The 24,342-nt window shown below is 43.8% G+C and overlaps 2 protein-coding genes and 1 long non-coding RNA gene across 8 annotated transcripts in view; 1 reads left to right on the forward strand and 2 right to left on the reverse strand.

Annotated features, from left to right (window-relative positions):
* The window catches only part of LOC308589437, a 68,584-nt gene that overhangs the window by 37,119 nt on the left and 7,123 nt on the right, over window positions 1-24,342 (forward strand). The window contains exons 1-2 of one of the 4 annotated variants that reach the window (XR_014009238.1): window positions 16,904-18,830; window positions 19,800-19,914. This is a non-coding gene — a long non-coding RNA (uncharacterized lncRNA). Of the gene's footprint in view, window positions 1-16,903; window positions 18,831-19,799; window positions 19,915-24,342 lie in introns of those variants that run through there. The other 3 variants (XR_014009239.1, XR_014009240.1, XR_014009237.1) reach the window with 3 other exon arrangements.
* Window positions 1,880-19,796, reverse strand: LOC308589419 (uncharacterized protein C13orf46 homolog). Of its 3 annotated transcripts, XM_081198677.1 has the most exons (8): window positions 19,503-19,792; window positions 16,662-16,713; window positions 15,953-16,052; window positions 14,127-14,174; window positions 12,083-12,130; window positions 9,152-9,216; window positions 5,845-5,927; window positions 1,880-1,986 (listed from the first exon to the last, which is right to left on the reverse strand). In XM_081198677.1, exons 1-7 carry the CDS (start codon window positions 19,705-19,707, stop codon window positions 5,855-5,857), a joined length of 591 nt encoding a protein of 196 aa, XP_081054803.1. In that variant the 5' UTR covers window positions 19,708-19,792; the 3' UTR covers window positions 1,880-1,986; window positions 5,845-5,854. The 3 variants fall into 3 exon arrangements, with proteins under 3 accessions (XP_081054803.1, XP_081054804.1, XP_081054805.1); XM_081198678.1 differs by lacking the exon at window positions 9,152-9,216 and having other exon boundaries at window positions 19,503-19,796; XM_081198679.1 differs by lacking the exon at window positions 14,127-14,174 and having other exon boundaries at window positions 19,503-19,793.
* The window catches only part of RASA3 (RAS p21 protein activator 3), a 130,064-nt gene continuing 126,819 nt past the window's right edge, over window positions 21,098-24,342 (reverse strand). Inside the window, exon 24 of the mRNA XM_081198343.1 lies at window positions 21,098-23,625. Within this exon, the coding sequence (XP_081054469.1) occupies window positions 23,550-23,625 (76 nt within the window). The 3' untranslated portion in view covers window positions 21,098-23,549. The remainder of the gene's footprint in view (window positions 23,626-24,342) is intronic.

Here is a 24,342-nt window from a genome sequence, read left to right on the forward strand (position 1 = left end):
AATAGGCATTTTCTATACACTCTCCACATCTATGCTGGAAGATTTCATGTTTAAAACTAGTGTGATGGCAATTGTGGGCGAGGGATTGATTTTAGGTGCAAAAGCTGGTGCTTCAGGAATTGGGAGGTGAAGCGTCTGAAAAAAACCAAAACAACCCCAACCAACGACGTTTATTCTCTTTCATGCCTTTTCATGGCTATTTCCCCTTTGTCTGATGTTGTCTAACTCGAAAGGGCTTCTTTACTACCTGATCATAACCAATCATGGAACAATCAGACTCTCAGATTTTGCTGTATGAAAATGCCACTGGGGTTAAAAACAACAACACACAATTGGTCTCACCCTGACAGCAGGAGTGAGGAAGAAGGAATGTGCCCATATCTCCAGGCAATGCTGTATTGGATATTTCACTGCAATAATTTGTCAGGATCCAGCTCTGGTCATAACATTTTATTTAAGTTTAGTTGAGTCAGAATGTGAATATAGAGATGCACATTTTTCTGATGCGGTGCAGTCTGATTCAGATGGGCATCCGAATAGGGCTACAGTCCATTTGCATGACATTATTTTCTGTGGTACAGTCATGCACACTCCCAACTACCCCAGCTAATAGTAAACAACATGCAACAGGGGCAGAAGAGTGTCGTGTCTCAGCAGTTCCCTTTGCTTCTTGAGACCCACCTCTTTATACAGTTTTACACCTTTTTACAAAAGTGTGCAAACATTCCCAAAACCGGGAGGGTAGGGGCTTTGCCTTTTCATTGTAAAAGAAATAATCTCCCCAATTCAGCTCTGCTAAATTATCTGACTAAAACTCCAGTTTACTACTTTGACAGCCTCTATGTGCACCAGCACTGCAAACAGAATTCATATCCAGTGGAATTGCTTCAAGGCCAAATAAGCTTTTCATAGCATTTGGAAATGAGGCTTGTGTGATAGCAATGAGGGCGTTTTGCAACTTTCTGATAATGAAACACTTTTTCAGCTTGATCCATAGCCTATATATATATATATATATATATATATATATATATATATTATTCTTGATTTTAAAACAGATTTAGCTGCATTAAATGCCCTGGTACTTGGAAAAGAACTTGCATTGCAAGTAGGTTTGAATTGCATAGGTAAGAGTGAAGTTTTAAGGAGATAAATACTGCACATATGTCAAGTTCCTCTGAAAAGATCATAGAATTTAGTTACCTGACCCACAATCTGTGCAAGGTTTCCTTTTTAACAGCCTCTTTCCAACACCCATTAAAAGCAAACTTCTTTGCACTTAATGTAGCTTTGTGAAAAGCCATTCCCTTGAGATTTGCACCCCCAGGTTACATTAGTTTCACAATAAATTCTCAATGCATTTTTAACTTGTAACATTTTAAACTTGTTCATAAATAACCTGAAGTTAGGGTAAACTGTCAAAGTAGACAACACTGAGATATGTGGACTAAGGGTCTAACGGTCTTAGATTCACTGCTTCGTATGTTCACATTTACATATACATGACCAAACACTAAGGACTGTTTTTCTTATACAGTGGTATCTTGGTTTTCGAGCATCTCGGAAGCCGAACATTTCAGTTTTCAAACGCTGAAAACCCAGAAGTAATTGCTTCCGTTTTCGAACACGCCTCGGAAGTAGAACGGCTTCTGCTGCGGTTTTTTCCAATTTTCTCCATTGACTTTGCAGCCAGCCCTTTGCGCCTCGGTTGTCAAACGTTTCGGAAGTTGAACGGTCTTCCGGAATGGATTATGTTCGACAATCAAGGTACCACTGTATTTCCACACCATGCTTTATCTTTTGAATCCACTGTCTCTTATCAGAATGCAAAGACCGGCAGCCTGTTGCGGTACCTCAGATAAAGTGAAGGAACAACTAGTCTAGTTCTGAATTTTAGTTTATTCGTCGCCTATTCTTCAGCTGACCATTTCACACTGGTTTTCCTTCCATTTCATATTGGGCCTTGTATTCTAAAAAGCTGGAGTCCTGTACGGATTGAAGGACATACAGAATAATCAGCATGTACAACAGAGGTAATTCGACTTTCAAACAGATACAGTGGTACCCCGCAAGACGAATGCCTCGCAAGACGGAAAACCCGCAAGACGAAAGGGTTTTCTGTTTTGGAGGCGCTTCGCAAGACGAATTTCCCTATGGGCTTGCATCGCAAGACGAAAGCCCATAGGGAAATGCTGGCGGTCGGGAGCAAAGACTTTCGCCCACAGCCGGCCTTCAGAAGAGGACCTCTTCTGAAGGCCGGCGGGGGGCAAAAGTCTTTGCTCCCCCCCCGCCTGCCTTCCCCCCGCCTGCCCCGGCGATCTTAAAATGCTGGCGGGCGGGAGCGAAGCGTTCGCTGCCGACCCCCAGCATTTTAAAATCTCCCCGTGTCCCGGGGAGATCTTAAAATGCTGGGGGTCGGGAGCGAAGCGCTGCCGACCCCCAGCATTTTAAAATCTCCCCCTGTCCCAGGGAGATTTTAAAATGCTGGGGGTCGGGAGCGTTCGCTGCCGACCCCCAGCATTTTAAAACGCTGTTCCGAAGCGGGGGGCGGGAACATCTGCCCCAGCCGCCCCACTTCGGAACGCTGTTCCGAAGGGGGGAGGGGGGCGGGAACAGCTGCCCCATCCGCCCCACTTCGGAACGCTGTTCCGAAGGGGGGAGGGGGGGCGGGAACAGCTGCCCCATCCGCCCCACTTCGGAACGCTGTTCCGAAGGGGGGAGGGGGGGCGGGAACAGCTGCCCCATCCGCCCCTCTTCGGAACGCTGTTCCGAAGGGGGGAGGGGGGCGGGAACAGCTGCCCCATCCGCCCCACTTCGGAACGCTGTTCCGAAGGGGGGCGGAGGGGCGGGAACAGCTGCCCCATCCGCCCCACTTTGGAACGCTGTTCCGAAGGGGGGCGGGGGGGCGGGAACAGCTGCCCCATCCGCCCCACTTCGGAACGCTGTTCCGAAGGGGGGAGGGGGGCGGGAACAGCTGCCCCATCCGCCCCACTTCGGAACGCTGTTCCGAAGGGGGGGAGGGGGGTGGGAACAGCTGCCCCATCCGCCCCACTTCGGAACGCTGTTCCGAAGGGGGGGGCGGGAACAGCTGCCCCATCCGCCCCACTTCGGAACGCTGTTCCGAAGGGGGGAGGGGGGGCGGGAACAGCTGCCCCATCCGCCCCACTTCGGAACGCTGTTCCGAAGGGGGGAGGGGGGCGGGAACAGCTGCCCCATCCGCCCCACTTCGGAAAGCTGTTCCGAAGTGGGGAGGGGGGGCGGGGACACCTGGCCCAGCCGCCCCACTTCGGAAAGCTGTTCCGAAGTGGGGAGGGGGGGCGGGAACACCTGGCCCCGCCGCCCCACTTCGGAAAGCTGTTCCGAAGTGGGGAGGGGGGCGGGGACACCTGGCCCCGCCGCCCCACTTCGGAAAGCTGTTCCGAAGTGGGGAGGGGGGGCGGGGACACCTGGCCCCGCCGCCCCACTTCGGAAAGCTGTTCCGAAGTGGGGCGGGGGGCGGGAACACCTTCTGAAGGCGGGCAGGGGGTGAAAGTCTTTGTCCACCCTGCCTGCCTTCCCAGGGGCTTTTAAATCGCCCCGGACAGCGGAGAAGTCCTCCGCTGTCCGGGGCGATTTTAAAATGCCGCCCGCCAGCATTTTAAGATCGCCCCGGACAGCGGAGAAGTCCTCCGCTGTCCCAGGGTTTTTTAAAATGCTGGGGGTGGGAAGAAAAGCCCTCCCCCCCCAGCCTTCAGAACAGGTCCGGGGACAGACTGTCCCCGGACCTGGCCTGAAGGTGGTTTCCCTAGGAACGCATTAATTGATTTTCAATGCATTCCTATGGGAAACCGTGCATCGCAAGACGAAAAAACCGCAAGACGAAGAGACTTGCGGAACGAATTAATTTCGTCTTGCGAGGCACCACTGTATACCCAATACAAAGTTCCTGCATCTTCCCTGCCCTGGTTATCTTCCACTGACTCCACTTGGGTGATTCTGAGATGACCAATAAATATTTTGAAACCATGAGCTTACCATTGAAACAAACCTCTTCTTGCAAACAGGCAAATATATTTTTGTGGAATGGATAGGACTGCCAGCTGGCCAGAATTTTACTGGTCTGGTTTGTATAACCGGTCTTGTCTAGCAGTTTAAAAAGTGTTGAGTCAGTGAACTTTGGAGCCAGCTTGAAGGCTTGTTGTAATTTCTATATTACAGTAAAAGCAACAGAGTCATGTGGTAAGACTGAGGATTGTATCCAGCTAAGTTCTACTCAGTCATGTCCATTAATTTCAATGGGTCTACTCTGAGTATGACTAGTTAGATACAACTCTTATCAAATTTATTGTTAGAGTTGGCACCTTGCACTTGGCAGAATCTACCATCATAACACACCAGTCTGCTGAATCCTTCACCCCCTCCCCCCGGCCTCTCACCTGGAAGGCTAGTCTTTTTGAAATGAAAAGTTGGCAACTCTAAGACTAAAAGAGATTTCTTGTGAGCATTTATAATCTTTAAGGCAGGCACCTCCAAACTTGGTCCTCCAGATGTTTTGGGACTACAACTCCAATCATCCCTGACCACTGGTCCTGTTAGCTAGGGATGATGGGAGTTGTAGTCCCAAAACATCTGGAGGGCCGAGTTTGCCTATGCCTGTGTTAAGGGGAAGGGTGAAAGAGGATTCTGACGTAATGTCTGCACCCATTATGCTCCAAAAAGCACACACAGGTACAAACAAAGTATTAGATGGAAACTGTTTTATATCTTTTACGTTCAGCTTGTTTGTAGATTGCTGCAAGCGAGTCTAAAATGTGCAAAAGCACTGAGGGCATAGGCTAGGGCAGGGGTCTGCAACCCGTGGCTCCGGAGCTGCATGTGGCTCTTTTACACCTTTGCCGCGGCTCCGGGGCGGATACTAGCGAGGGGAGGAGGCGCATTGTGCGCCCCGACACTCCCCACTGTGGCGGGCGCTGTACTGGCTGTGACGTCGCATGGGGGCAGTGCGTGCATTAGTCACGCACCGTCCCGACGTCACCTTCCCGCCCGCTGTCAGATCGGACATTAAGGTAAGAAACAATATATGCAGTGTTATATTTGTTTTAAATGTCGCAATGGTTTTGCGGCTCCCAGTTTTTTTTCCCTTCGGAAACGGGTCCAAGTGGCTCTTTTTGTCTTAAAAGTTGCAGACCCCTGGGCTAGGGTCAACACAGAATAAAACATGTTCTTAGGCATGCTTAACTGTGTGACCTGGTTTGAAGTTTTGGACACAACACTAAACGATAGTTTAGCATTATGTGCACACAGAAGAGCTCGTTTCCAATTTTCTTAGCTAACTGCAATTCATTGTTTCATCTAAACAGGAGAACTGGGGCTAGTTTTAGCTATGCTTTTATCGAAATAAGCCAGGGTCAGAAACAATTATTTGCTCTTGGGTTTGTTAGGACAAACCATAGTTTGTCCTGTTTAGCATAAGGCGGCAACCTGAGGTTAGCAGAAAACAAAAGTGGATTCTTCCAATCTCCTTGTGGCTATGCCAGAGGATAGTAGGGTAAAGTGCACAAGCCTACCTGTTCCATGCCTTGCTGGTGCCTCTCACCCTGAAATCTTACCAAAGGGTGGAATGGGATGGGTGGCGGCAGCAGCAGCAGATGGCAAAGGGAGACTGGTGGCAGCACAGAAAGCAGCGCAGCTCCAGCTGCCTAAAACTCCCTCAGCCCAGTGGTATAGAGAGGTGCTGAATGAGGCTGTTACAGCCGCCACAATTTCCTTCCTTATCCCCAGTGCCTCTGCACCCCACCACCCTCATAAGTATCTCATATATTCACGTCCCGTCCCCCACGGTGCTACCCATGTGGTGATATTAACCAATTTGTGGCTACTCCTGTTTTTCCTTCCGCTTCTTCTGCCTCGTCCAGATGGGAAAACAGCACAGCCAGCTGCTTTCGGGCCTGCAAATGTAAATTCCCACAGTTCATTTCTACATATATAAGGACATAATCTAGAACAAAGATTTCTTAAGTGTCAAGAATGTAGCTCCAAAGGGGAAACCAACTAAATTAGGGCAGCATAAAGGCAAGAGATAGCCAACAAGTACAATAAGGAAAGATGAAAAGAACCCAGTCCTGAATTGAGAATATTCCTCCATGGACCTCTCAACAAGGTCCTGCAGCACATTTTTTCTTCCTTTACCTATCTGGCTTGGTGACAGCAGCAGTGTTGGGGAAGGAGATCTGGTGGCCTAAGATACTTATTTTTTTAATATTCATATCCTGCCCTTCCTCTGAGTCTTAGCACAACCTTTGTGGTTCTTCCTCACTGGCTATCTCCATTTTATCTCCGCAACCAACCCGTGAGGTAGGTTAGGTTGAGAGGGGATGACTGATGGTCCGAGTGAGCTTCATAGCCAAGTGGGGATCTGAATGTGGATCTCTCCACTCCTAGTCCGACTCTCTAACCACTACACCATGCCGGCTCTCCCTGTATAATAGCATTGTGTGAGGATCCCATCTGGAAGAACACAAATGGCAAATGCCTAGTATCCATTTAAGTGGACCCACACTATTCTAAAGGCAGGTGGTATGTGAGTCAGCATTGTGCGGTAGATAGTGTTGGACTTGGACAAAGCAGAGCCGGGTTCAAATCTCTGCTTAGTCATGAGGTTCACTCATGTGAATCACTATCTCTCAGCCTAACCTACCTCACAGGTTAGGAACAAATGAGGAAACCCCCAATCACACTGCCCTGACCTCCTCAAGGGGAAGATGTGTTACAAATGTGGTAATGAATAGTAGTAATACATGTGCTGGATGATAATTTCAAAGACTGAATAGCAGCACTGACCTACAAGCACACAAGCCCATCCCTCTCACAGGCTAAGGCTATAGAGTGATGGTTACAATCCAGCACCTATTGAAATTGTTAAAAATAAATAAATCCCACTGATTTGATTGACAGATGCTCAGAGGAAGGATTGTGTAGCTCAGAGGCAAAGCACCGATAATGCACCACTGTTTTGGGAACCCGTCATATGACAGAGCCATATTCCTGCAAACGAATTACCGAGTTTTCTCACATTATTCAGCTGTTGGCTTCACTGACTCATCTTAACAAACAGAAGCAAGAAGTCAAGTGAGACTGCAATTCTAGGCACACTTAAAAGCAGAACAATCCATAACTTGTTTGGGGGTTGTTTTTTAATAAAAAAGAAAGTACCGCTAAGCAAAGGCAGCCCTATATATTTTACTGCCTGAGGCAGAGCAGCAAATAGCATTCCATGCCCCCCCCAATCAATTCAAAGTGTGTACCCAAGTTATTTTGGCACCTGAAGCAGAAAATCTTATTGGAACATAGGAAGCTGCCTTAAACCAAGTCAGGCCATTGGTTTATCTACCCCAGCACTGCCAACACTGACTGGCAGCATCCCTCTAGGGTTTTCAGGCAGAGGACATTCCCAGACCTCCTTCGGGATGCTGGGGATTGAACCTGGAACTTTGTGCATGCAAAGTGCATGCTTTGGCCCTGAGCTACACAGACCTTCTCCTGAGCACCTGCCATCCTCCCTGGCAGTAAAATCAGGTAAGCCAGCTATCTAATGCAAGGGTCAGCCTGCAGCCCTTTGAAGACAACTCTGAACAACCACAGGCAACACGCAGCTAATGATGTTCTAACAAAATATTTGGAACATGTATTATTTGAAGGCAAAGCAGTGTACATAGGCCATAGCAGTTAGCATATGGGACCTGCTCCTCCTAGTGGTCAAAGTATCTAGCAATCCGTGTTATCAGGAATGGATGGATAGCGGGGAAGACTGGGGTGGGAAAATATCAAATCATTTACCAGGTTGCTGCTATTCCAAATATTATTTTTGAAATGTTTATAACCAGCCACTAAGAGGAATTCTGCACAAGCCCAATCAGTAAGCCCATTTAATAGCATCTGATTTATTCTCCCAGATAGTCCAACAACAACCATAGAAACCACCTGGGTGTGGAATCTAGATGCATGTTAAGAACATTGTGAAAAATGCTTTTTTAAAAAAATCGTTTTGAAAAATGCTTTGAATTTGCTGTAGCTCACGGTCGCCATACCTAGTGTCACAATTGTATATTGCACTTTACAACAATGGTTGGCCATTGTGAGAACAAGATACTGGACTAGATGGGCCTTTGGTCTGATCCTGGAGAACTCTTCTTATGTATGTAGAATCATAGAATTGTAGAGTTGGAAGGGGACCCCCAAAGGTCATCAAGCCCAACCCCCTGCAGTGCAGAATGTCCCAGCATTCTGTGCCCACCATGCCTATGCAAAGCCCACAAGAGGGCATGAACACTTTCCCTCTGATGATATCTAGCAACTGCTGTATGCTACTTTCTGAATAGTAACATCATGTAGTAACACCTTTACAACACCATATATTTAAGGCATATTTAAAGCACATGACTTTCCTCAAAGCATCCCTGGAACTGTACCTCGGGTTGAGTATGCTTCATGTTGAGTGTGTTCAAGTTGCGCTCCGTGGCAACCCGGAAGTAACGGAGCGTGTTACTTCCGGTTTTCGCTGCTCGCGCATGTGCATACGCTCAAACTGACATCACGCGCATGCGCAGAAGCGGCGAAAAGTGATGCGCGCATGTGCAGACGTGCTGCCGCTACTTACGTTTGCTTCTGGATGTGAACGGGGCTCCGGAACAGATCCCGTTCGCATCCCGAGGTACCCTCTCAAAGAACTACATTTCCCAGCAACCCTGAACAAACTACAGCTCCCAGGATTCTTTGAGAGAAGCTGTGTGCTTTACATGTACATCGAGCATGCTTTAGATGCCTGGTATAGATCTGCCCACTGTTGTTGTTGATTGGGAACCACAAGTAGCATGACACATTTTCCTGCATATGAACAAATGTAAACACCTTTTTTTGCCAACTGGGAAAGATAGCATGCAAAAAAAGTCCAGAGAGCAAAACCTACAGCTGTTAGCCTAAGCCTGCTTTACTGGGAAGTAAGCAGCAATGAAATTAGTGTGGCAAAAAGAGCCAAGCAAACATATTTAGGATCTAGGAATGAAATGACTTCCACTATTCTGCACCCCCACAGCCACATTTTTGTAAAACTAAGCATTTTTAAGCTGGCCTTTCCCACCAGTGTCTTGCACAACAAGTAAAAATACCGCCATACAGCGTTTCAGGAGATTCCTCTTCCTTTTCATGCTGCTTCTCCTCTGTCAAGATTTCTTCAGTTTTCTGAGTCAGAGAAATTTTAAGAAATAGTGAATTCTTTGTTAATGCTATAACCTAATAATCTATAACAGTGAAAACAAGCAGAGTTCTTTTCTGGGAAACATTTTGCTAAAAAAAACTTGCTCCAGGGTCATGCACAGTTCAAAACATGTGACTTCAGTGAAATTATTCCTTTAAAAGAAAAGAAAAAAGCTTCATTGCATTGCTAGTTTTGGACAAATGGTGTATTTAATTCAGGCCTCTCTTTGTATGTCATGGAAAAGCGCTTTCAATCCTGGCTAGGCAACGCTGAAACAAATTTCTTTCTACTTGCAAGGCTTGATTGTTTATGATATGTGAACCTGAGGCAATTCAACTAGACTCTTAGATTTAAGGTTCTTTTTGCCAAACATGCTATTGTAATTCTGATAAGTTTAATTCCTGCCCTCCCCACCCCCATTGGTAATATTTTATATTGCTGACATTTTAAAATTATCTTCAATTTTTGTATTGTAAGCTGCCTTAAGGGTCTGACAGAAAGGCAGGTAATAGTGTTTGTATTTAAGTGCAACAAGGCATTCACCCCAAACCTGCAAGAAAGATTGGTTATACAACCTAATCAGGATGAATGTGCTTATTGATACAGACAGATGAGGGCCTCTCCATCCATTCAAGACTGTTGTCAGCTAATCCTAAATTGAAGTTAGGTTTACACTGCATACAGTGAAATGTGGAGTCATCACGTTTTATATAAAGTGTGATGCCATGTTTTGTACCTTCTCCCACAAAAAACATTTCACAGTATCCACAGTGACATGAATTTTGTTGCATACTTTCAAGTATGTGTGAACATACAAATCTGACTTGAAAGATGCCTGGAGGATTTGCATATAAATGTGAGGCGCAAGTCTTTGACAAATCAAGAGCTCATGAACCTAGTGCCGCAATGCCATTAGGTGATTAGTACTGTGTCAAAAGTCACCAGACAACACAGTATCTTAATAAGATAGCTGTTGTCTTGCTGGATCAGACCCAATGGTGTCTAGCATTCAGTTTCCAAGATGGGGAGCATACAGGTCTGAGGGTCACTTAGGCTTTTTGTCATATTTCTGAACAATATTATGTCCAAACTAGCTCTATAAGGTAACAATGCAGCGTGAAAAAATGCTTCCTTTCTCACACTCATTGGATGACATACTCTCCAACATTTCTCTGATGAAAATAGGGATGTCCTATTCAATAATAATAATAATAATAATAAAAACTATTATTTTATTATTTATACCCACTCATCTGGGCACGCTGGGCAGCTTCCAACACATATAAAAACATAGCTAAACATTAAACATTAAAATAACTTCCCTGTACAGGGCTGCTTTCAGATGTCTTCTTAAGATTGTATAGTTACATATCTCCTTGGCCCCAGGGTTACATAGCTCCAACATTTCTCTGATGAAAATGGGGACATGCTAAGGAAAAGCAGGACTTTCTGGGATCAAATCAGAAACCAGGACGGCTTCTGTAAATCCAGGACTGTCTCTGGAAAATAGGGACACTTGGAGGGTTTGGGATGAATGCTTTGGCAGCCATTTCCAGGCCAGCGAATTCAGCTGCAAAGCAGAAGCTGGAATATTGGAGAATGTTCCAGCACCTTCTGCATCTGCCACCAGAGCCCAAAGCTGTGAGAGACATCAGAAGCAGGCGAGGAAGTCCTGCTCTGTGAACGACTAATACCTGGCTGCTTCAGGCAGCCATTTCCAGGCCAGAAGTGCTGCAGAGCAGCACTGGAGGACTGGAGCAACTGCTGTCCAGTGAGGAAACCTTGGCCTGTGAGGGACTAACAGCAGTCATTTTGAAGAAACTTAGGGAACTGAGGGGAGGCTTCTGACACCTTTGTTGCACTAGCTCCTTCTGCATCTTTTACCACTGCCAGAAGGCAAGCTCAGCAACAGCTGGGTGAGGAAGTCCTGATCTGTCATCCAGCTGCTTTGGCAGCCATTTCTGGGCCAGAGGAAGCTTGTATGCTCTTTTTGTGATCATACACTTAGTTTACTATATTTTAAATATATTGGAAGCCCCTCAAAAATCTCAGTAGGCAGGGTATAAGGCAGTCTGAATAAATAAAAAATATATTTTAAAAATTCCTTCACATTCTTTGCACCATTAGTAATTTCATGACTATCACATTCTCTTACTTTCAGGTTGCCTGAACTAAAAAAAAAATTCCCCACTTCTTAACAATTTCTTCCTAATAATCAACACCACTGATCATCTTTCAATCAACAAACTTAAGATGCTGCAGACAGAGAGCCCACTCAGCTCCTGGTGAATTACTGCTCTTTATAAATGCCAAGGGAGTTTGAATTCAGCTAATGACTTCCCACGATCTGCGTTACTAAAAATAAATGATATCTAAAATGGGAAGCATTCTGGTCATACGGCACGCTACAGAACATAAGTGAATGATGCCTCTAATGTTGCATTTGGGGCTGAGGACAGGATATTTTATATCATCGGTCCCCAGAAGCCTTCGTCAATTATCACAGTCTTTAAGAAAAACAACTTGTTTTCAATTTGTGGTTTTTTGTCACCTACCTTCAACATCTGTTGTCGAGTAGAAAGGCAGGATACAAATATTTTCAATAAATGAAATTTAACATAGCGGGAAGAAGAATCCATGGTTGTCTGCATGCAGGGGAACTCAGTTCTGGCACCTCTTGGGTGGGTGTCATTGCCATTATAAGAGAACAAGGGAGGCGTTCATAGTGAGTTCCTACAATTCTTTTTCTAGAAAAATAGCATTTCCTGCATGTATCCATTCATCACACTTGCATCTTCCCTTAACGAAAATATAGCAAGTCAAAAGTATGTTCACACAACTTATGCCTACCTCTTCGACTCTATCTCTCAAATCAATCTCCACAAATGACAAGTCTTTCTGCAAGAGGAACATAAAATAAGAGAGAACCAAGTTGTAAGATGCCTTTAAGATGAAACTACACACACACATATGGGTGTAATGAAAACGTCACAGGTGCTCTTCCTAGGGAAAAAACATGGCGGGCTTATGTTACATGGCTTGCATGTAAAGTGAGTTAGGTCCTTAGAAGAGAACTAGGGAAGTTCTTAAGGCTTTTATCACATGTGTTTGTGTTAAGTCAATGTCATCATCTGTTAACATTGGCGGCCTTGGGAGCAAAATTGGAACATAGTGGTAGTGCAGCAGGGTATTTGAGGTCAGCAAAGCTACCTTCATAAATGGTATCCCTGCAACTTGCAAAATAATTGTTAAGACAGATGGATATCAGGACAATAGTGGGGTGTGGAAGGGGCAGAAAAGTGGCAATGGCGAAGGCATTTCAGCCATCACAAAGCTTATCGTCATGTTTTTGGCTTAACTTATTTCATTGCAGGCTTAATGCTTAAATGTTGAAGGATACGGTATTAATCTCTTAAATTGGGGATGGCGAACGTTTGGCCCTCCCATCAGTCCCCATCAGCATGGCCATTGATGAGAGAAGGTGGGAACTGCAGTCTAAATATACAGTGGTGCCTTGCAAGACGAAATTAATCCGTTCCGCGAGTCTCTTCGTCTAGCGGTTTTTTCGTCTTGTGAAGCAATCCTATTAGCGGCTTAGCAGATTAGCGCTATTAGCGGTTTAGCGGCTATTAAAGGCTTAGCAGCTATTAAAGGCTTAGCGGCTTAGCGGCTAAAAGGCTATTAGCGGCTTAGAAAAAGGGGGGGGGGAATCACAAGACTCGCAAGACTTTTTCGTTTTGCGAAGCAAGCCCATAGGGAAATTCGTCTTGCGAAGCGCATCGAAAAACGGAAAACCCTTTCATCTAGCGGGTTTTTCGTCTTGTGAGGAATTCGTCTTGCGGGGCACCACTGTAAAATAAAAAAAATCAGCAGAGCTGCAAGCCTACACATTTGGTATACAGTGGTACCTCGAGTTACAGACGCTTCAGGTTACAGACTCCGCTAACCTAGAAATAGTACCTCGGGTTAAGAACTTTGCTTCAGGATGAGAACAGAAATCGTGTGGGGGCAGCGGGAGGCCCCATTAGCTAAAGTGGTACCTCAGGTTAAGAACAGTTTCAGGTTAAGAACGGACCTCCGGAACGAATTAAATTCTTAACCCGAGGTACCACTGTTATAGTTTTAAGATGTTTTTTATAGGATTGGAACTAAAATACAAGAAGGTAGAATGTACCTATAATGACAGCATTCTGGACAGAGATATTCTTACTTCTTTGGTTCTCTGCTTAGAGGTACATTACATATATTTGAGCATCTTTTCATTTATAGCAAAATACAAAAGATTTTTGCTATCTTTACTGCAGCTGAATAAGCTTGATAATCAGCACTCAACAGTGTTCTATTGCATTTGTCTGGAGTTTTTCTCTACTTTTTTCAAGCTGCACACCAACTTCATTGGCCTCAGCTCTGGGGTGTATCAAGGGGCCAAAATGGACTCTGTCACACAGGAGAAAGTGCTCGGGGATCCTACTGTGATGATCGGCAGCAAATTTTTCTTCACCAACTATCTTAATTGTAAAATCAAAGTTCATTTCTGCTCTGCGTTACCAAACGTTACACTGGTTGGTTTTATATTTTCCTTGAGGTTGTTATAAACATGATCAAGAAAATGGATGCAGAATTTGCCCCATATTTTATAGGACAGAATCTGTGTCAGGTAGAAAAGGTGGCTAGCCTATTATCTACTGCAGAGATAGCACAATCTCTTGGCATACACACACACACCAGACAAATAGCCATGAGAAGGAAGCACTCTGTGGACTGGAACAGATTTGAGAAATCTTCTTACAGATTCCGTCCACGCCCTTGGTATCTCTCAAAACAATCCGTTTGCTTCACTGCTGATGAAAGTAAAACCGAATATTGAGCCATTCTTCCTGGGAGTATTACTTGCCTTCATCTCCAGAAGAACGTCTTCCATTTCAGCATCTGACTTTGCTTTCTACAGATTTAAAAAGCAGAAGGTTAAGTGTGTTGCGTTTTTAAGAAGCAAGCAAGCCTAATTTCTCTAGTCTGGGCCCACTACGAACTTGTAGCACAGGCTACCTTTCCCCAAGCTACATAAAAACCCATGTACATTTTGGGAAAACTAACAGAAAAATCAGTGCTGTTATATTTATGGCGACCTGGTTCGTGTTTCGAGCCAGCCATAGCAACATGGTGTGTGTGTGTTTGTGTATAACCCACAAGTGACAAATGCCCTTTAGACCACGTTCCTGGGATCTACGGCCAGTTCTATAGGGAGCAGAGGCTGGACTCATTTACCCACACCTGTTGCAAGGCCTGTCAATTCAAGCACTGGTCCTGAAATCTCAGTGTCCCTCTTTTTTGCGGGGTTCCCACCCTTCTGCTGCCACAACCTATTGGCTTCTCCTTGTCTGTGCACAGGAAAACTGACTAGAACTGAAGAACTCTGGGACTTGTAGTCCTTGAAGGAGCACATTCTGCAGGGAAAGTACGTTTCTCCCAAGAATTGTACTCCTAGAGTTTCCCATACAATTTGTATTTCCTCCCCCACCCCCTTTCACATCTATGGTGGGCCTGATTCTGTTGAACTCCAGCAGGGCCCTCCCTGTAGAATGTCAGTAGGGTTGTCATACTGTATTTACTTTTCTATCCCAAGTAGGTTTTTTAAAAAGCTCTTTTTTATGATTGACTTTATTTGGACCACTGCATGTTTTTGAATTTTTTCTTTTTATGTACGCCACTTAGAAACTCCAGTGATTTAGTGGCACATAAATAGCTCAAATAAATTAAATATCCGGGGTGGCCTTGTTGAGCAACATTTTGTTCTGAATGCTGCTGCTTTGGTCTAATGCTATTTCTATTTGGCTTCAGTAAAATACTTAATAACTGGATACATCAAAATAACAGGCCCTCCAAGTGTCCCTATTTTCCAGGGACAGTCCCAGGTTTACGGAAAGCTGTCCCAGTTTCTGATTTGATCTTGGAATGTCCTGCTTTTCCTTAGGACGTCCCCGTTTTCATTGGAGAAATGTTGGAGGGTATGGAGTAACGTGACACCCAAGCCAAGGAGATAAGTAACTATACAACCTATATAAGGCACCTGAAGGCAGCCCCGTACGGTAATACCTCGGGTTAAGAACTTAATTCGTTCTGGAGGTCCGTTCTTAACCTGAAACTGTTCTTAACCTGAGGTACCAGTTTAGCTAATGGGGCCTCCTCCTGCTGCTGCACCGCCACCATGTGATTTCTGTTCTCATCCCGAAGCAAAGTTCTTAACCCGAGGTACTATTTCTGGGTTAGCAGAGTCTGTAACCTGAAGCGTCTGTAACTCGAGGTACCACTGTATAGGGAAGGTTTTTTAAAAATGTTTAATTATGTTTTTATTTATGTTGGAAGCCACCCAAACCAGTCAGATGGGTGGAGTATAAATAAAATATAATACTAAATAATAAATAAATAAAGGAATAGGACATCCCTATTTTCATCAAAGAAATGTTGGCGAGTATGAAATAATTATGGATGACTATCCTAGAACATGATATATAATCTAACTGTCCACACACACACACACACACACACACACACCCCATTTATGGGAATGGGTTTGGAGTCCAAACTGGAACTCCATACTGGCATGTGGTGCTTGGAAAGTTTCCCACTTGAGGATGCAGCCCTTGGGCTGGAAAAGTTTCCCAACCCCTCAAGTAAATAAACACAGAACTACTTGTACTTAGAATTTTTGTGTTTCCTGACCGTTTTTTCACTGATTTCCACTTTAACAGATTCATCTTGCTCCCGACCACTTTCTTTATCCTTTTTATTGTCATACACTTTCTTCTTGATCTCTTTAAGACTGCACAGGAAGAGATATCGACATATCAATAGTTTTATTATAGTGATCTGGTTGAACAACTGAACGGAGGTATTTAATTCGTAGCAAAAAGTTTTTGCTGGCATTTCTCACCTTATTTAAACAGTCATCTGGGACAAAAAGAACATGCTTTTAAATCTGGACCCTGCTTATTGCAACTTACACATGTTTGCGTGTGCAAGAGAGGAGATGCTAACCATCCTGATGTAAATACAATTATAACATTAGGTGTAATAATTAAGCACTTCGCTTGCATTATAATGAGATAATCCTTACAACAACCCTGTACACTCACCAAGATTATAATCTTCCCCAGTATTGTAGAGGGGAGAACTGAAGTGAAGAGCAAGCAGCTTTTCCAAGGCTGCCTAGTGGGTTCATGGCAGAGGCAAGATTGAAACCAGGGGCTTCTGATTCATAGCTTAGTCTCTGAGCTACTGTACTACAGGAATTCACAGCACCTAGGATGTGTCTCCTGCTTTTCGTGAAGCACACTGAAGTGAGGCAAATGGCTCTTTACTGAATATTACTCTTTATTCTAGTCCCCTGTACATAACTCTGCTTAGACTAGGCTGAGCTATACTTTGTTACCAGCTAAGGTCTTCTTCTGTCCTCTGTGCGCCTTTCTCTGTGCCCGAAACATCTAGAAAAGGGGAAATAAACGTTCCATAAACACTGTCACATGTAGGCAGAAATTGAGCTTTTTCTTTTTGAGGGCTACATTCTCCCATCATAAAACAAAACAACCCCAAGCTACCGTAGTAGAACCAACAATGCAATGTGCATCATGAATGGTTGTGGAAGATGGTAGTGACTGGACAGCAGATGTAAAACCAAGAGAAATGAAGCCTCCCTCACCTGCTGTCTTGGCTGATAACAAATCAATGGAATTTGTAGAAACCTAAGGCCTGAGGAAGGCATAGAACACAGGGAAGTGATTAAAGTTGACAAGCTGCAGGATAGGAAAATGCTTACAGGGACCTAAGGAGACAGATATATATATATATTGCTGTCAGAAAGATGGCGGGGAGAAAAATATTTATACTGGCTACTAGCAAGAGATAGTAGTTGGGAACATGAGTGAAACAGGGCAGACTAGATGTTAAGTTGTGGGCAAAACATATCAGACGACACAGCGATTCTTCCAAAGCAGCTCTTTATTTGTAAGCTGGAACAGAACTGACCTGAGGAGCTCAGTCAGCCTGCTTATATAGAGCTCCAGAACAATGTAACTGTTGCCATTTTCTAAAACTATCCAATCACTGAATGCCACTTTCGATCCTTCATTTGCATACAAACTATCCAATCACTGAACGTCACTTTCGATCCTTCATTTGCATAACTATCTACAGTATCCCCCTGCTGGCCCAGGGTGAGAACTTCAGTACATAACACTAGATAGAGAGGAGGAAATTCAGGGACCTGAAACAACAGGAGTGGAAATGCAGAAAGGAGGGAGCAAATCTAGAACGTTTACATCTTGTGTTGGATGAGCTGATTCAAGATTCTGCTGGTATACTGCTCGACTTGCTGCCTAGCACTTTCCCTGTCTTGAGTTGACAGAGGTGGCTTCAGACGTGGTGTTGACAACCCCCCTTCAGATCAGAAGGTAGTGCTGTGGGAAGATAATTCAACCCACAGAGCCTTCCTCGTGGGGTGTGACAGAAAAGTTTGTTTTGCTGGGCAGGTTGGGTCACCAAGTGTTTTCTTTTTCTTTTTCCCTGCCAGCAAACGGTTAACAAATGGCAGTTTCTGATTGGCCAGGGTTCCGGGGGGGGGGGGTTGAAAAAGGAGAGGATTTGTAGAGACAGGTTTCAGGTTGGGAGATAGGGAGTGAGGGGAGAGAGACTTGGTTCTGGGTAGAAACATCCACCCTTGAGGAATATATCACAAGCTAGAGAAAGGAGTCTCTGCGCTCAGTATGCAGGACAGTGTGTGGTGTCCTGTAAGAGTAATAGGCCAGGAATTAACTGGGAGGCTGAGGTTGAGCCAGGAGAAGTAGAAGCTGGAAAGATACAGTCTACTTAGGTCTCATTCCAATCAGGAGGGGAGAGATTCTGCTACAAAAAGAGAAGACTCCCAAACCAGTTAAGAGGGGTGTGGTGATCCCTTTGGGTCTGTTACTTGGAGTACCTCAGGGGTAGGGTAGGGTAGGGTTGTCAAAGGGGTGTGTAATTGACAGGAAGTACCACCTTGTCTAAGAACCAAATTATTAAGCGGCAACAGCTGTGCAACAACTGAGAAAGAACTGAAGTCAAATAACGAGAAAGAAGCTGAGCATTTACTCTTTAGTCTAAAAACCTGTAACATCTACCTGAAGCAAAGTAACTGAACATAAGCAACGGAAGTTTAAAAGAAGCTGAGCATGATTAGAAGTCCATAACAGCAGTTAGATTTAGTATAAATATTATTAGGTGAACAGTTACCTGAAATAACATAACCTGAAGCATCCATTTTGTGTCATAAACTTCCTTTGTTTAATAAAACCTTTCTTGTTCGTTTTATCAAATCCTGCCTGAGACTCCAAATCATTAAGTTTTCCCTCACACAAGTCCCCCACTAGATAATCTGGGGCAATTTGTAGAAATTCGTGTAATTGGTGTACTGTGAGGTAGTTGCACTATATTTAAGTGAGGGCCGGCCCAGTGGCGCCAGGGTGGAAAAGTGCCGTCGCATGGGGTTCTGCAGGGTTCAGCCTGGTCTCCCATTTTATTCAACATCTACATAAAACTGTTGAGTGGGAGCATCTGGAATTTTGGAGTATGTTATCTATCTGCATCTGTACTGGAATTGTTTCCCCATGTTTTAATTGTATCATCATTTCTGTGTTGCCCACCCTGGGCTCCATGGGAGGAAGGGCAGAATATATTTTAATCTCAAGTGGTGGTGAATATGCTTCACCGGTGCCTGACTCTGGTGTTGGACTGGGTAATGGCCATCAAACTTAAGCTCAAGATTGACACTGTTAATAGGTGGTTCCTCTGCCTGGAAAAGTGGCACCCGTTCTGCCTGGGGCTGCACTACCCCTGAAGAATCAGGTTCATTGCTTAGGGTACATTCCTCCCAGTGTTTTGTTGTTTGCTGCCTTTTAATCTCTTGCATGATTTTTGCTGTAAACTGTCGTGAGATGTTTTTTGTATAACAAATGAATAGTGCATACTGGGGTTTGGCAACTGATGAACTATGGGCCTTATCTGCTTCTGGAAAAGATACCTGGCTTCCCAAAGGTATCAACATAACAATGAGAGAATCAGCTAATGGTCCACTTTGAAGGTGGAAAGTGTGACATTGGCCAATCCCTTCTCAGATTAGCTCTCTGGCAACACTAATTGCTTTCCAGGACTGTAGGACAGTAAGGAAATAGAGATGAATCAAAAGCTATTCCTTTCTCAGATTTTGTACAAAAACAGATTTGCTTGCTAAGTTACTTACCAGCTTCCTGCAATGTCTTTTCGATTAGGCCAGCTAGCTCAGGCTTAAGCGTGTGACCACTGAGCCTAACCGTCTTGCATTTGTGAAGATCTGACGTTTCTGCAATCCGGTGGGACCCTGGTGATAGTTTTGTTGCAAAAGGCACACCTTGCAAACGCTTCCTGTGTGCTATGCTTGCAGCCTTTGACGTCTTTTGGTTCTTCATGTTAGCTGAACATGGAGAAATGATGTAGGACTCTCTGTTGATACATTTCTTAAATGTGTTGCCTTGAAAACATGTGACTTTTGTTCACACAGGGTTGTCGTGAAGCTTCTATGACATCACAAATGGTAGACTGAAACCATTGCCTCATCCACCAAGGCTGCTTCGCGGATTGAAAGATCACCTTACACATTCTTCTATGTTTGTTTGGTAAGTACCCATACCAAGATTGTTCCTTTGGCCACCAAGCGCTGGGGAAAGCTCTTTTAACTGTATGTGTCAGCTATGGCTCTAATTGGAATGAATTGTGTGACATGGTGGTACCATGGTTCTCCATATGTTGTTGGATCCCAACTCTCACCTGCTTCAGCAAGTACTGTCAATGATCGGCAGTAATGAAAGCTGCAGTTTAGCAACATCTGGAAGACCACACTCTCCCCACCTGGCACCATCTTTGGCTATTCCAGCTATCATCACTGATGACTTATTTTCATTTTATTTTTTTACAAAGTAACTTACATGGTCCTACTCCCACAGCTTTATAAAATCATTGCACGATCTTTAAGGATGCAAAAGCTGGTGTGAAAAGAGGATATTCCTGAAACTGGGCAATGTTAAGGGAAAGAACTTTTGAACTGAAAGGGTGGGAAGCGAAAAAGGATGCAGGTTTTCCATGGGAGGACAGGCAGAGAGGCAGGATCCAAGAGGATGCATCTGACACCAACACCTTTTAGACTGCTAGATTTGCCCAAGCAATAGCTACTGACCAGGCTAGTTGCTCCCTGGCCTGGGGCCACCCATTCACACCTCCATCTCTGGTTTCCTCTTCACTCTCCAACATGGCTGCAATGGCCCAGTTTGTCAAACACACTGTAGTTCGCAGTGCCACCTGTCTGTGGCTGAGAAAACGACAGCATTATTTCTTTAAATCTATTTTTATATTGCCAAAAATTAATATAGATGCTTTTGTTTAGATACTGAAGGGAGTGGGAGAGATTATTAGGTAATAAAATATACTACTCGTGGTAAGAAGAAAACACCATCTTTAATATTTTCAATTTTGTATCCAATATCACAGAAACAACGTCCCAGAACCAAAGTAGCCTCAAGTAAAAAATAAAGTAAAAATGTGCCTTCTAATCTCAGTATGCCAATTCAAACTGGCTCTCGCTGTTACCCAAAACAGTGCAAGTCCAACCCTAATTGCTTGCAAGGAAGTCCCACTGAATTCAATGGTGCTTAACTCCTACATAAAATAGATTAAAGCTCGCAGCCTTTCCAACCACAAATAACTTTTTTGCTGCTCTACCTTAGAAAAATGCAATAAGCATCAGCCTTTCCTTTCCAAAAAAGGCCTGGCACTATTTAGCGTATAACATATGCACACATACACTTTTCAGAAATAAAACACTTCTTTTAATTGGCAAATAGAACACACATTGCAGGTCATTAGTATTTAATTAAAAGACTATTAAGTTACAAATACACTTTTTTTAAAAAACAAAAAAACAAGACTGGCATTCAAATGGCAGTTCACGGCACATATAGTACAGTTCTTTGTCCAGCCTTCCTGTTGGCAACCGATAAGATATCAGTTCTCATAGGCTTCTAATATACTCAAATGCTAAGAAGAATAAAATCTGTAACCACTAAAAAACAGAGGTTGTGTAAAAGTTCTCATTCCTTATTTTCATGGGATTTGAGCATTGTGGGGCTGGATTGCCGACATTTGTTTTCTATATTTCTTTTCTGCTTCAAGTGCCTGGCGAACATTACAGAGTTACTATTATGCAGAAGTATGGAATCTTCTCATCAAGCTGAAAGCTCATTAATTATGGTCCAAAAATACGCCCACACCCCATAACTTCTGTTACATTACTTAGACTTTCATCAAAGCCCAGCATGCATTGAACCAGACTTTTAAGGAGGCTATGACATATAGCTAAACAGCAATATACTGTGTGTGCATATATCTATAGATAGATACACACTCACACAGACACACAGGGTTGGATCAACACTGTTCATTATACTTAGGTCCACTGAAATCCATGGGACTTCAGATAATCAAGATTATTTTTTCACACTGATTTCAATGAGACCTAAGAATGACTTTGTCTGAATCCCAGTCACTACATACATACATACATCACACACACATGCACACAAGTCATCTTCATTCCTCCTCTTTGACAACATTTACTTGTTTTTTTATGAGGTTCATAACTCAGTCCACTTCATCTACACGCATATTAACAAGATACACCTTTGTATCGATGCAATTTAAAACAAAACAAAAAATGAAACACATCTCTATTATTGAAACACTTTTGTAAAAAGTACAACTCTCGTCCCAAACAATCGAGTAGTGCTAGGAGAACATGAACTTCAGTTTCAAACATAATTCAGTCCAAAAAAAAAAAGCCTTTACAACTTTTTTGTTATGGACTCTGTATGCCCTTCCCCCCAACACTCTTCTCCTGCAGAGTTAAGGCAGCACTATTTCCTAATTATAACAAGCTACTCTTAAGTTACAGCTCTGTCCATCTTCAGCCTGCTTTAAAAGGAATGTTTTCCTACGTGGATAATACTTCTTTGTAGGTTGTGCAAACCATGTGGTAGAGAAAATCAGAATGCAGGAGGCTACTTCCGTCGCATCCATTTCCCTATCTGAAATGCATTGGTATTTAGTTTGCAGCAATCAGATCTCTCTGGTAAAGTTATTATGAGAGAATACAGCAGTTCCTAGCTTTCTTTTTTTTTTTCTTTCAAAATTTCCCTGAGGAAGAACCTGCTGAGGTTCAAAAACAATTTAGGGCTACCGTGCTACACAGCAAGACCATTTTCAACTATTGATTTTAACTCTGCTTTCTTCAGCATGTGCGCAGTTCAAACAGGACACGCGTTCTTATCGCACATGACAAACTGCTCACGGTACAAACACTTTTTTTCTACATGGAAATACTTTTGATATAGAAAAATTGCTGCATTGGAAATGGCCCTTAGGAACATGGAAAAAAAAGAAGAGGCAGTAATTCAGAAATGCAAACCAAACTTTCTAGGACCAGTCTTCCATGTATTCTTGTACTATTTACACTTTGAATTAATTTCCATTATTCTTAATGGCACCACTATATAGCAAAAATAGAAATCGACAGAATGCCTTGGTGGAAACGATTTTGTATCTCAAAAATATCAAAGAGTACCATTTAAATATTAGAATTTTACCTTAAAAAGCCAGCTCTTAACCAAATATTACACGGCTGATGTGAAGACCAAAATACCCTGCTTTTCAACCTGCTTGTGGGGAGACTGCACTAAAAACCAAAAAGAGCTAATCTCCGCTTAAGTTTTAAACATAGCCATAAAAAAGCAAGTGTTGCAAAGCCTTCGCTAATCGCTGTGTGGCATAGAAAAGAAAGTAGTCAGCAACCCAAAAATAAGAAATCTAAAAGAATGCTCTCAACCATGTACAGGACTGTGGAAGTTGTCAATATGAAATCCACACACCTTGATCATTGAACTGATCACTAGATTCCAAGAAACCAGAGCAACATTTTTTTAAAAAAAGAAAAAACAGCTCAAACACAACACATACAATGAAAATTGCCTAGGAGGCAGAGTTCCTTCATCTGTTAGTTATCAGATGAATAAAGTGCATAGCAACTATTGTAACAGTTCTTGGAGAGAGACAGAGAGAGAGAAAACACTTAGCAAGCCTCAGCGAGCTCGATGTTTAGGTAGGTACATCCCGCTACTGGTTGGCTTCTCTTTGTTAATTTCATTCTTTTCCTTTCTCTCATTTCGACCCGTCAACAGCACCGCCTTGTAAATTCCTTCAGACTTCAAATGGAATGCGCTGAGATTTCCGACTGCTGCCTGATGTAGCTCTGGAAGCTCTTGTCACCGATGGGGTGTTCCCTAGAGAAGGAGGAGAAAAGTGACAAAGGAGAAAACAGGGAGGTTTTGCTTCTGAAGCTGCAGGTCTGAAGAAGGCAGACCTGAAGCAAAACAACAAACCCCCCAAAAGGACAAGGGTTTCTACCTTTCACCCTGTAGGTCATGATACTTTGGCCTTCCAAATGTCGCTGAACAACAGCTCCCATTGGCCACAGCAAGAATGGCCAATGGTCAGGGATGATGGGAGTTGTAGTCCAGCAACATCGGGAGGACCAGTTCCTCACACACGCTTTAGGAAAGAGATCTGGCCTGAGTGACAGCGTCGTGGGAACTCGTGAAAGCGAACAAGAGACATCTTTGGTTTCCAAAATTACAGGCTGCAGTTCATTTTAGATGGTCAAGGGGCAGGGGCATAATACTGCAGGTGGCATTTTGGCAGGACCAGGGAGCAAGGTGAGAACTGCAGGATACCCTGAGCCTGTGAATAATTTTACAGGAGGGTGCTCTACTGCATAGAAAATATCTGCAGGCAGGAAGTCGAGGACTTTTATATTTTGAGTAGGAAAGGGCAGTGGTGGATTGTGGGGCTGAATTGCCTAGCTTGGCACAGGAACATAGAAAGCTGCCTTGTACAAAGTCAAATCACTGCTCCATCTAGGTCTACACGGAGTGTTTAGCAACTCTTCAGGGTTTCAAGGGTTTTCCAGCCCTCCCTGGAGAAGGAACCTGGGGTCTTCT

Source organism: Podarcis bocagei (genome assembly GCF_964188305.1).
Source record: "Podarcis bocagei genome assembly, chromosome: 6".
Taxonomy (NCBI): Eukaryota; Metazoa; Chordata; class Lepidosauria; order Squamata; family Lacertidae; genus Podarcis; species Podarcis bocagei.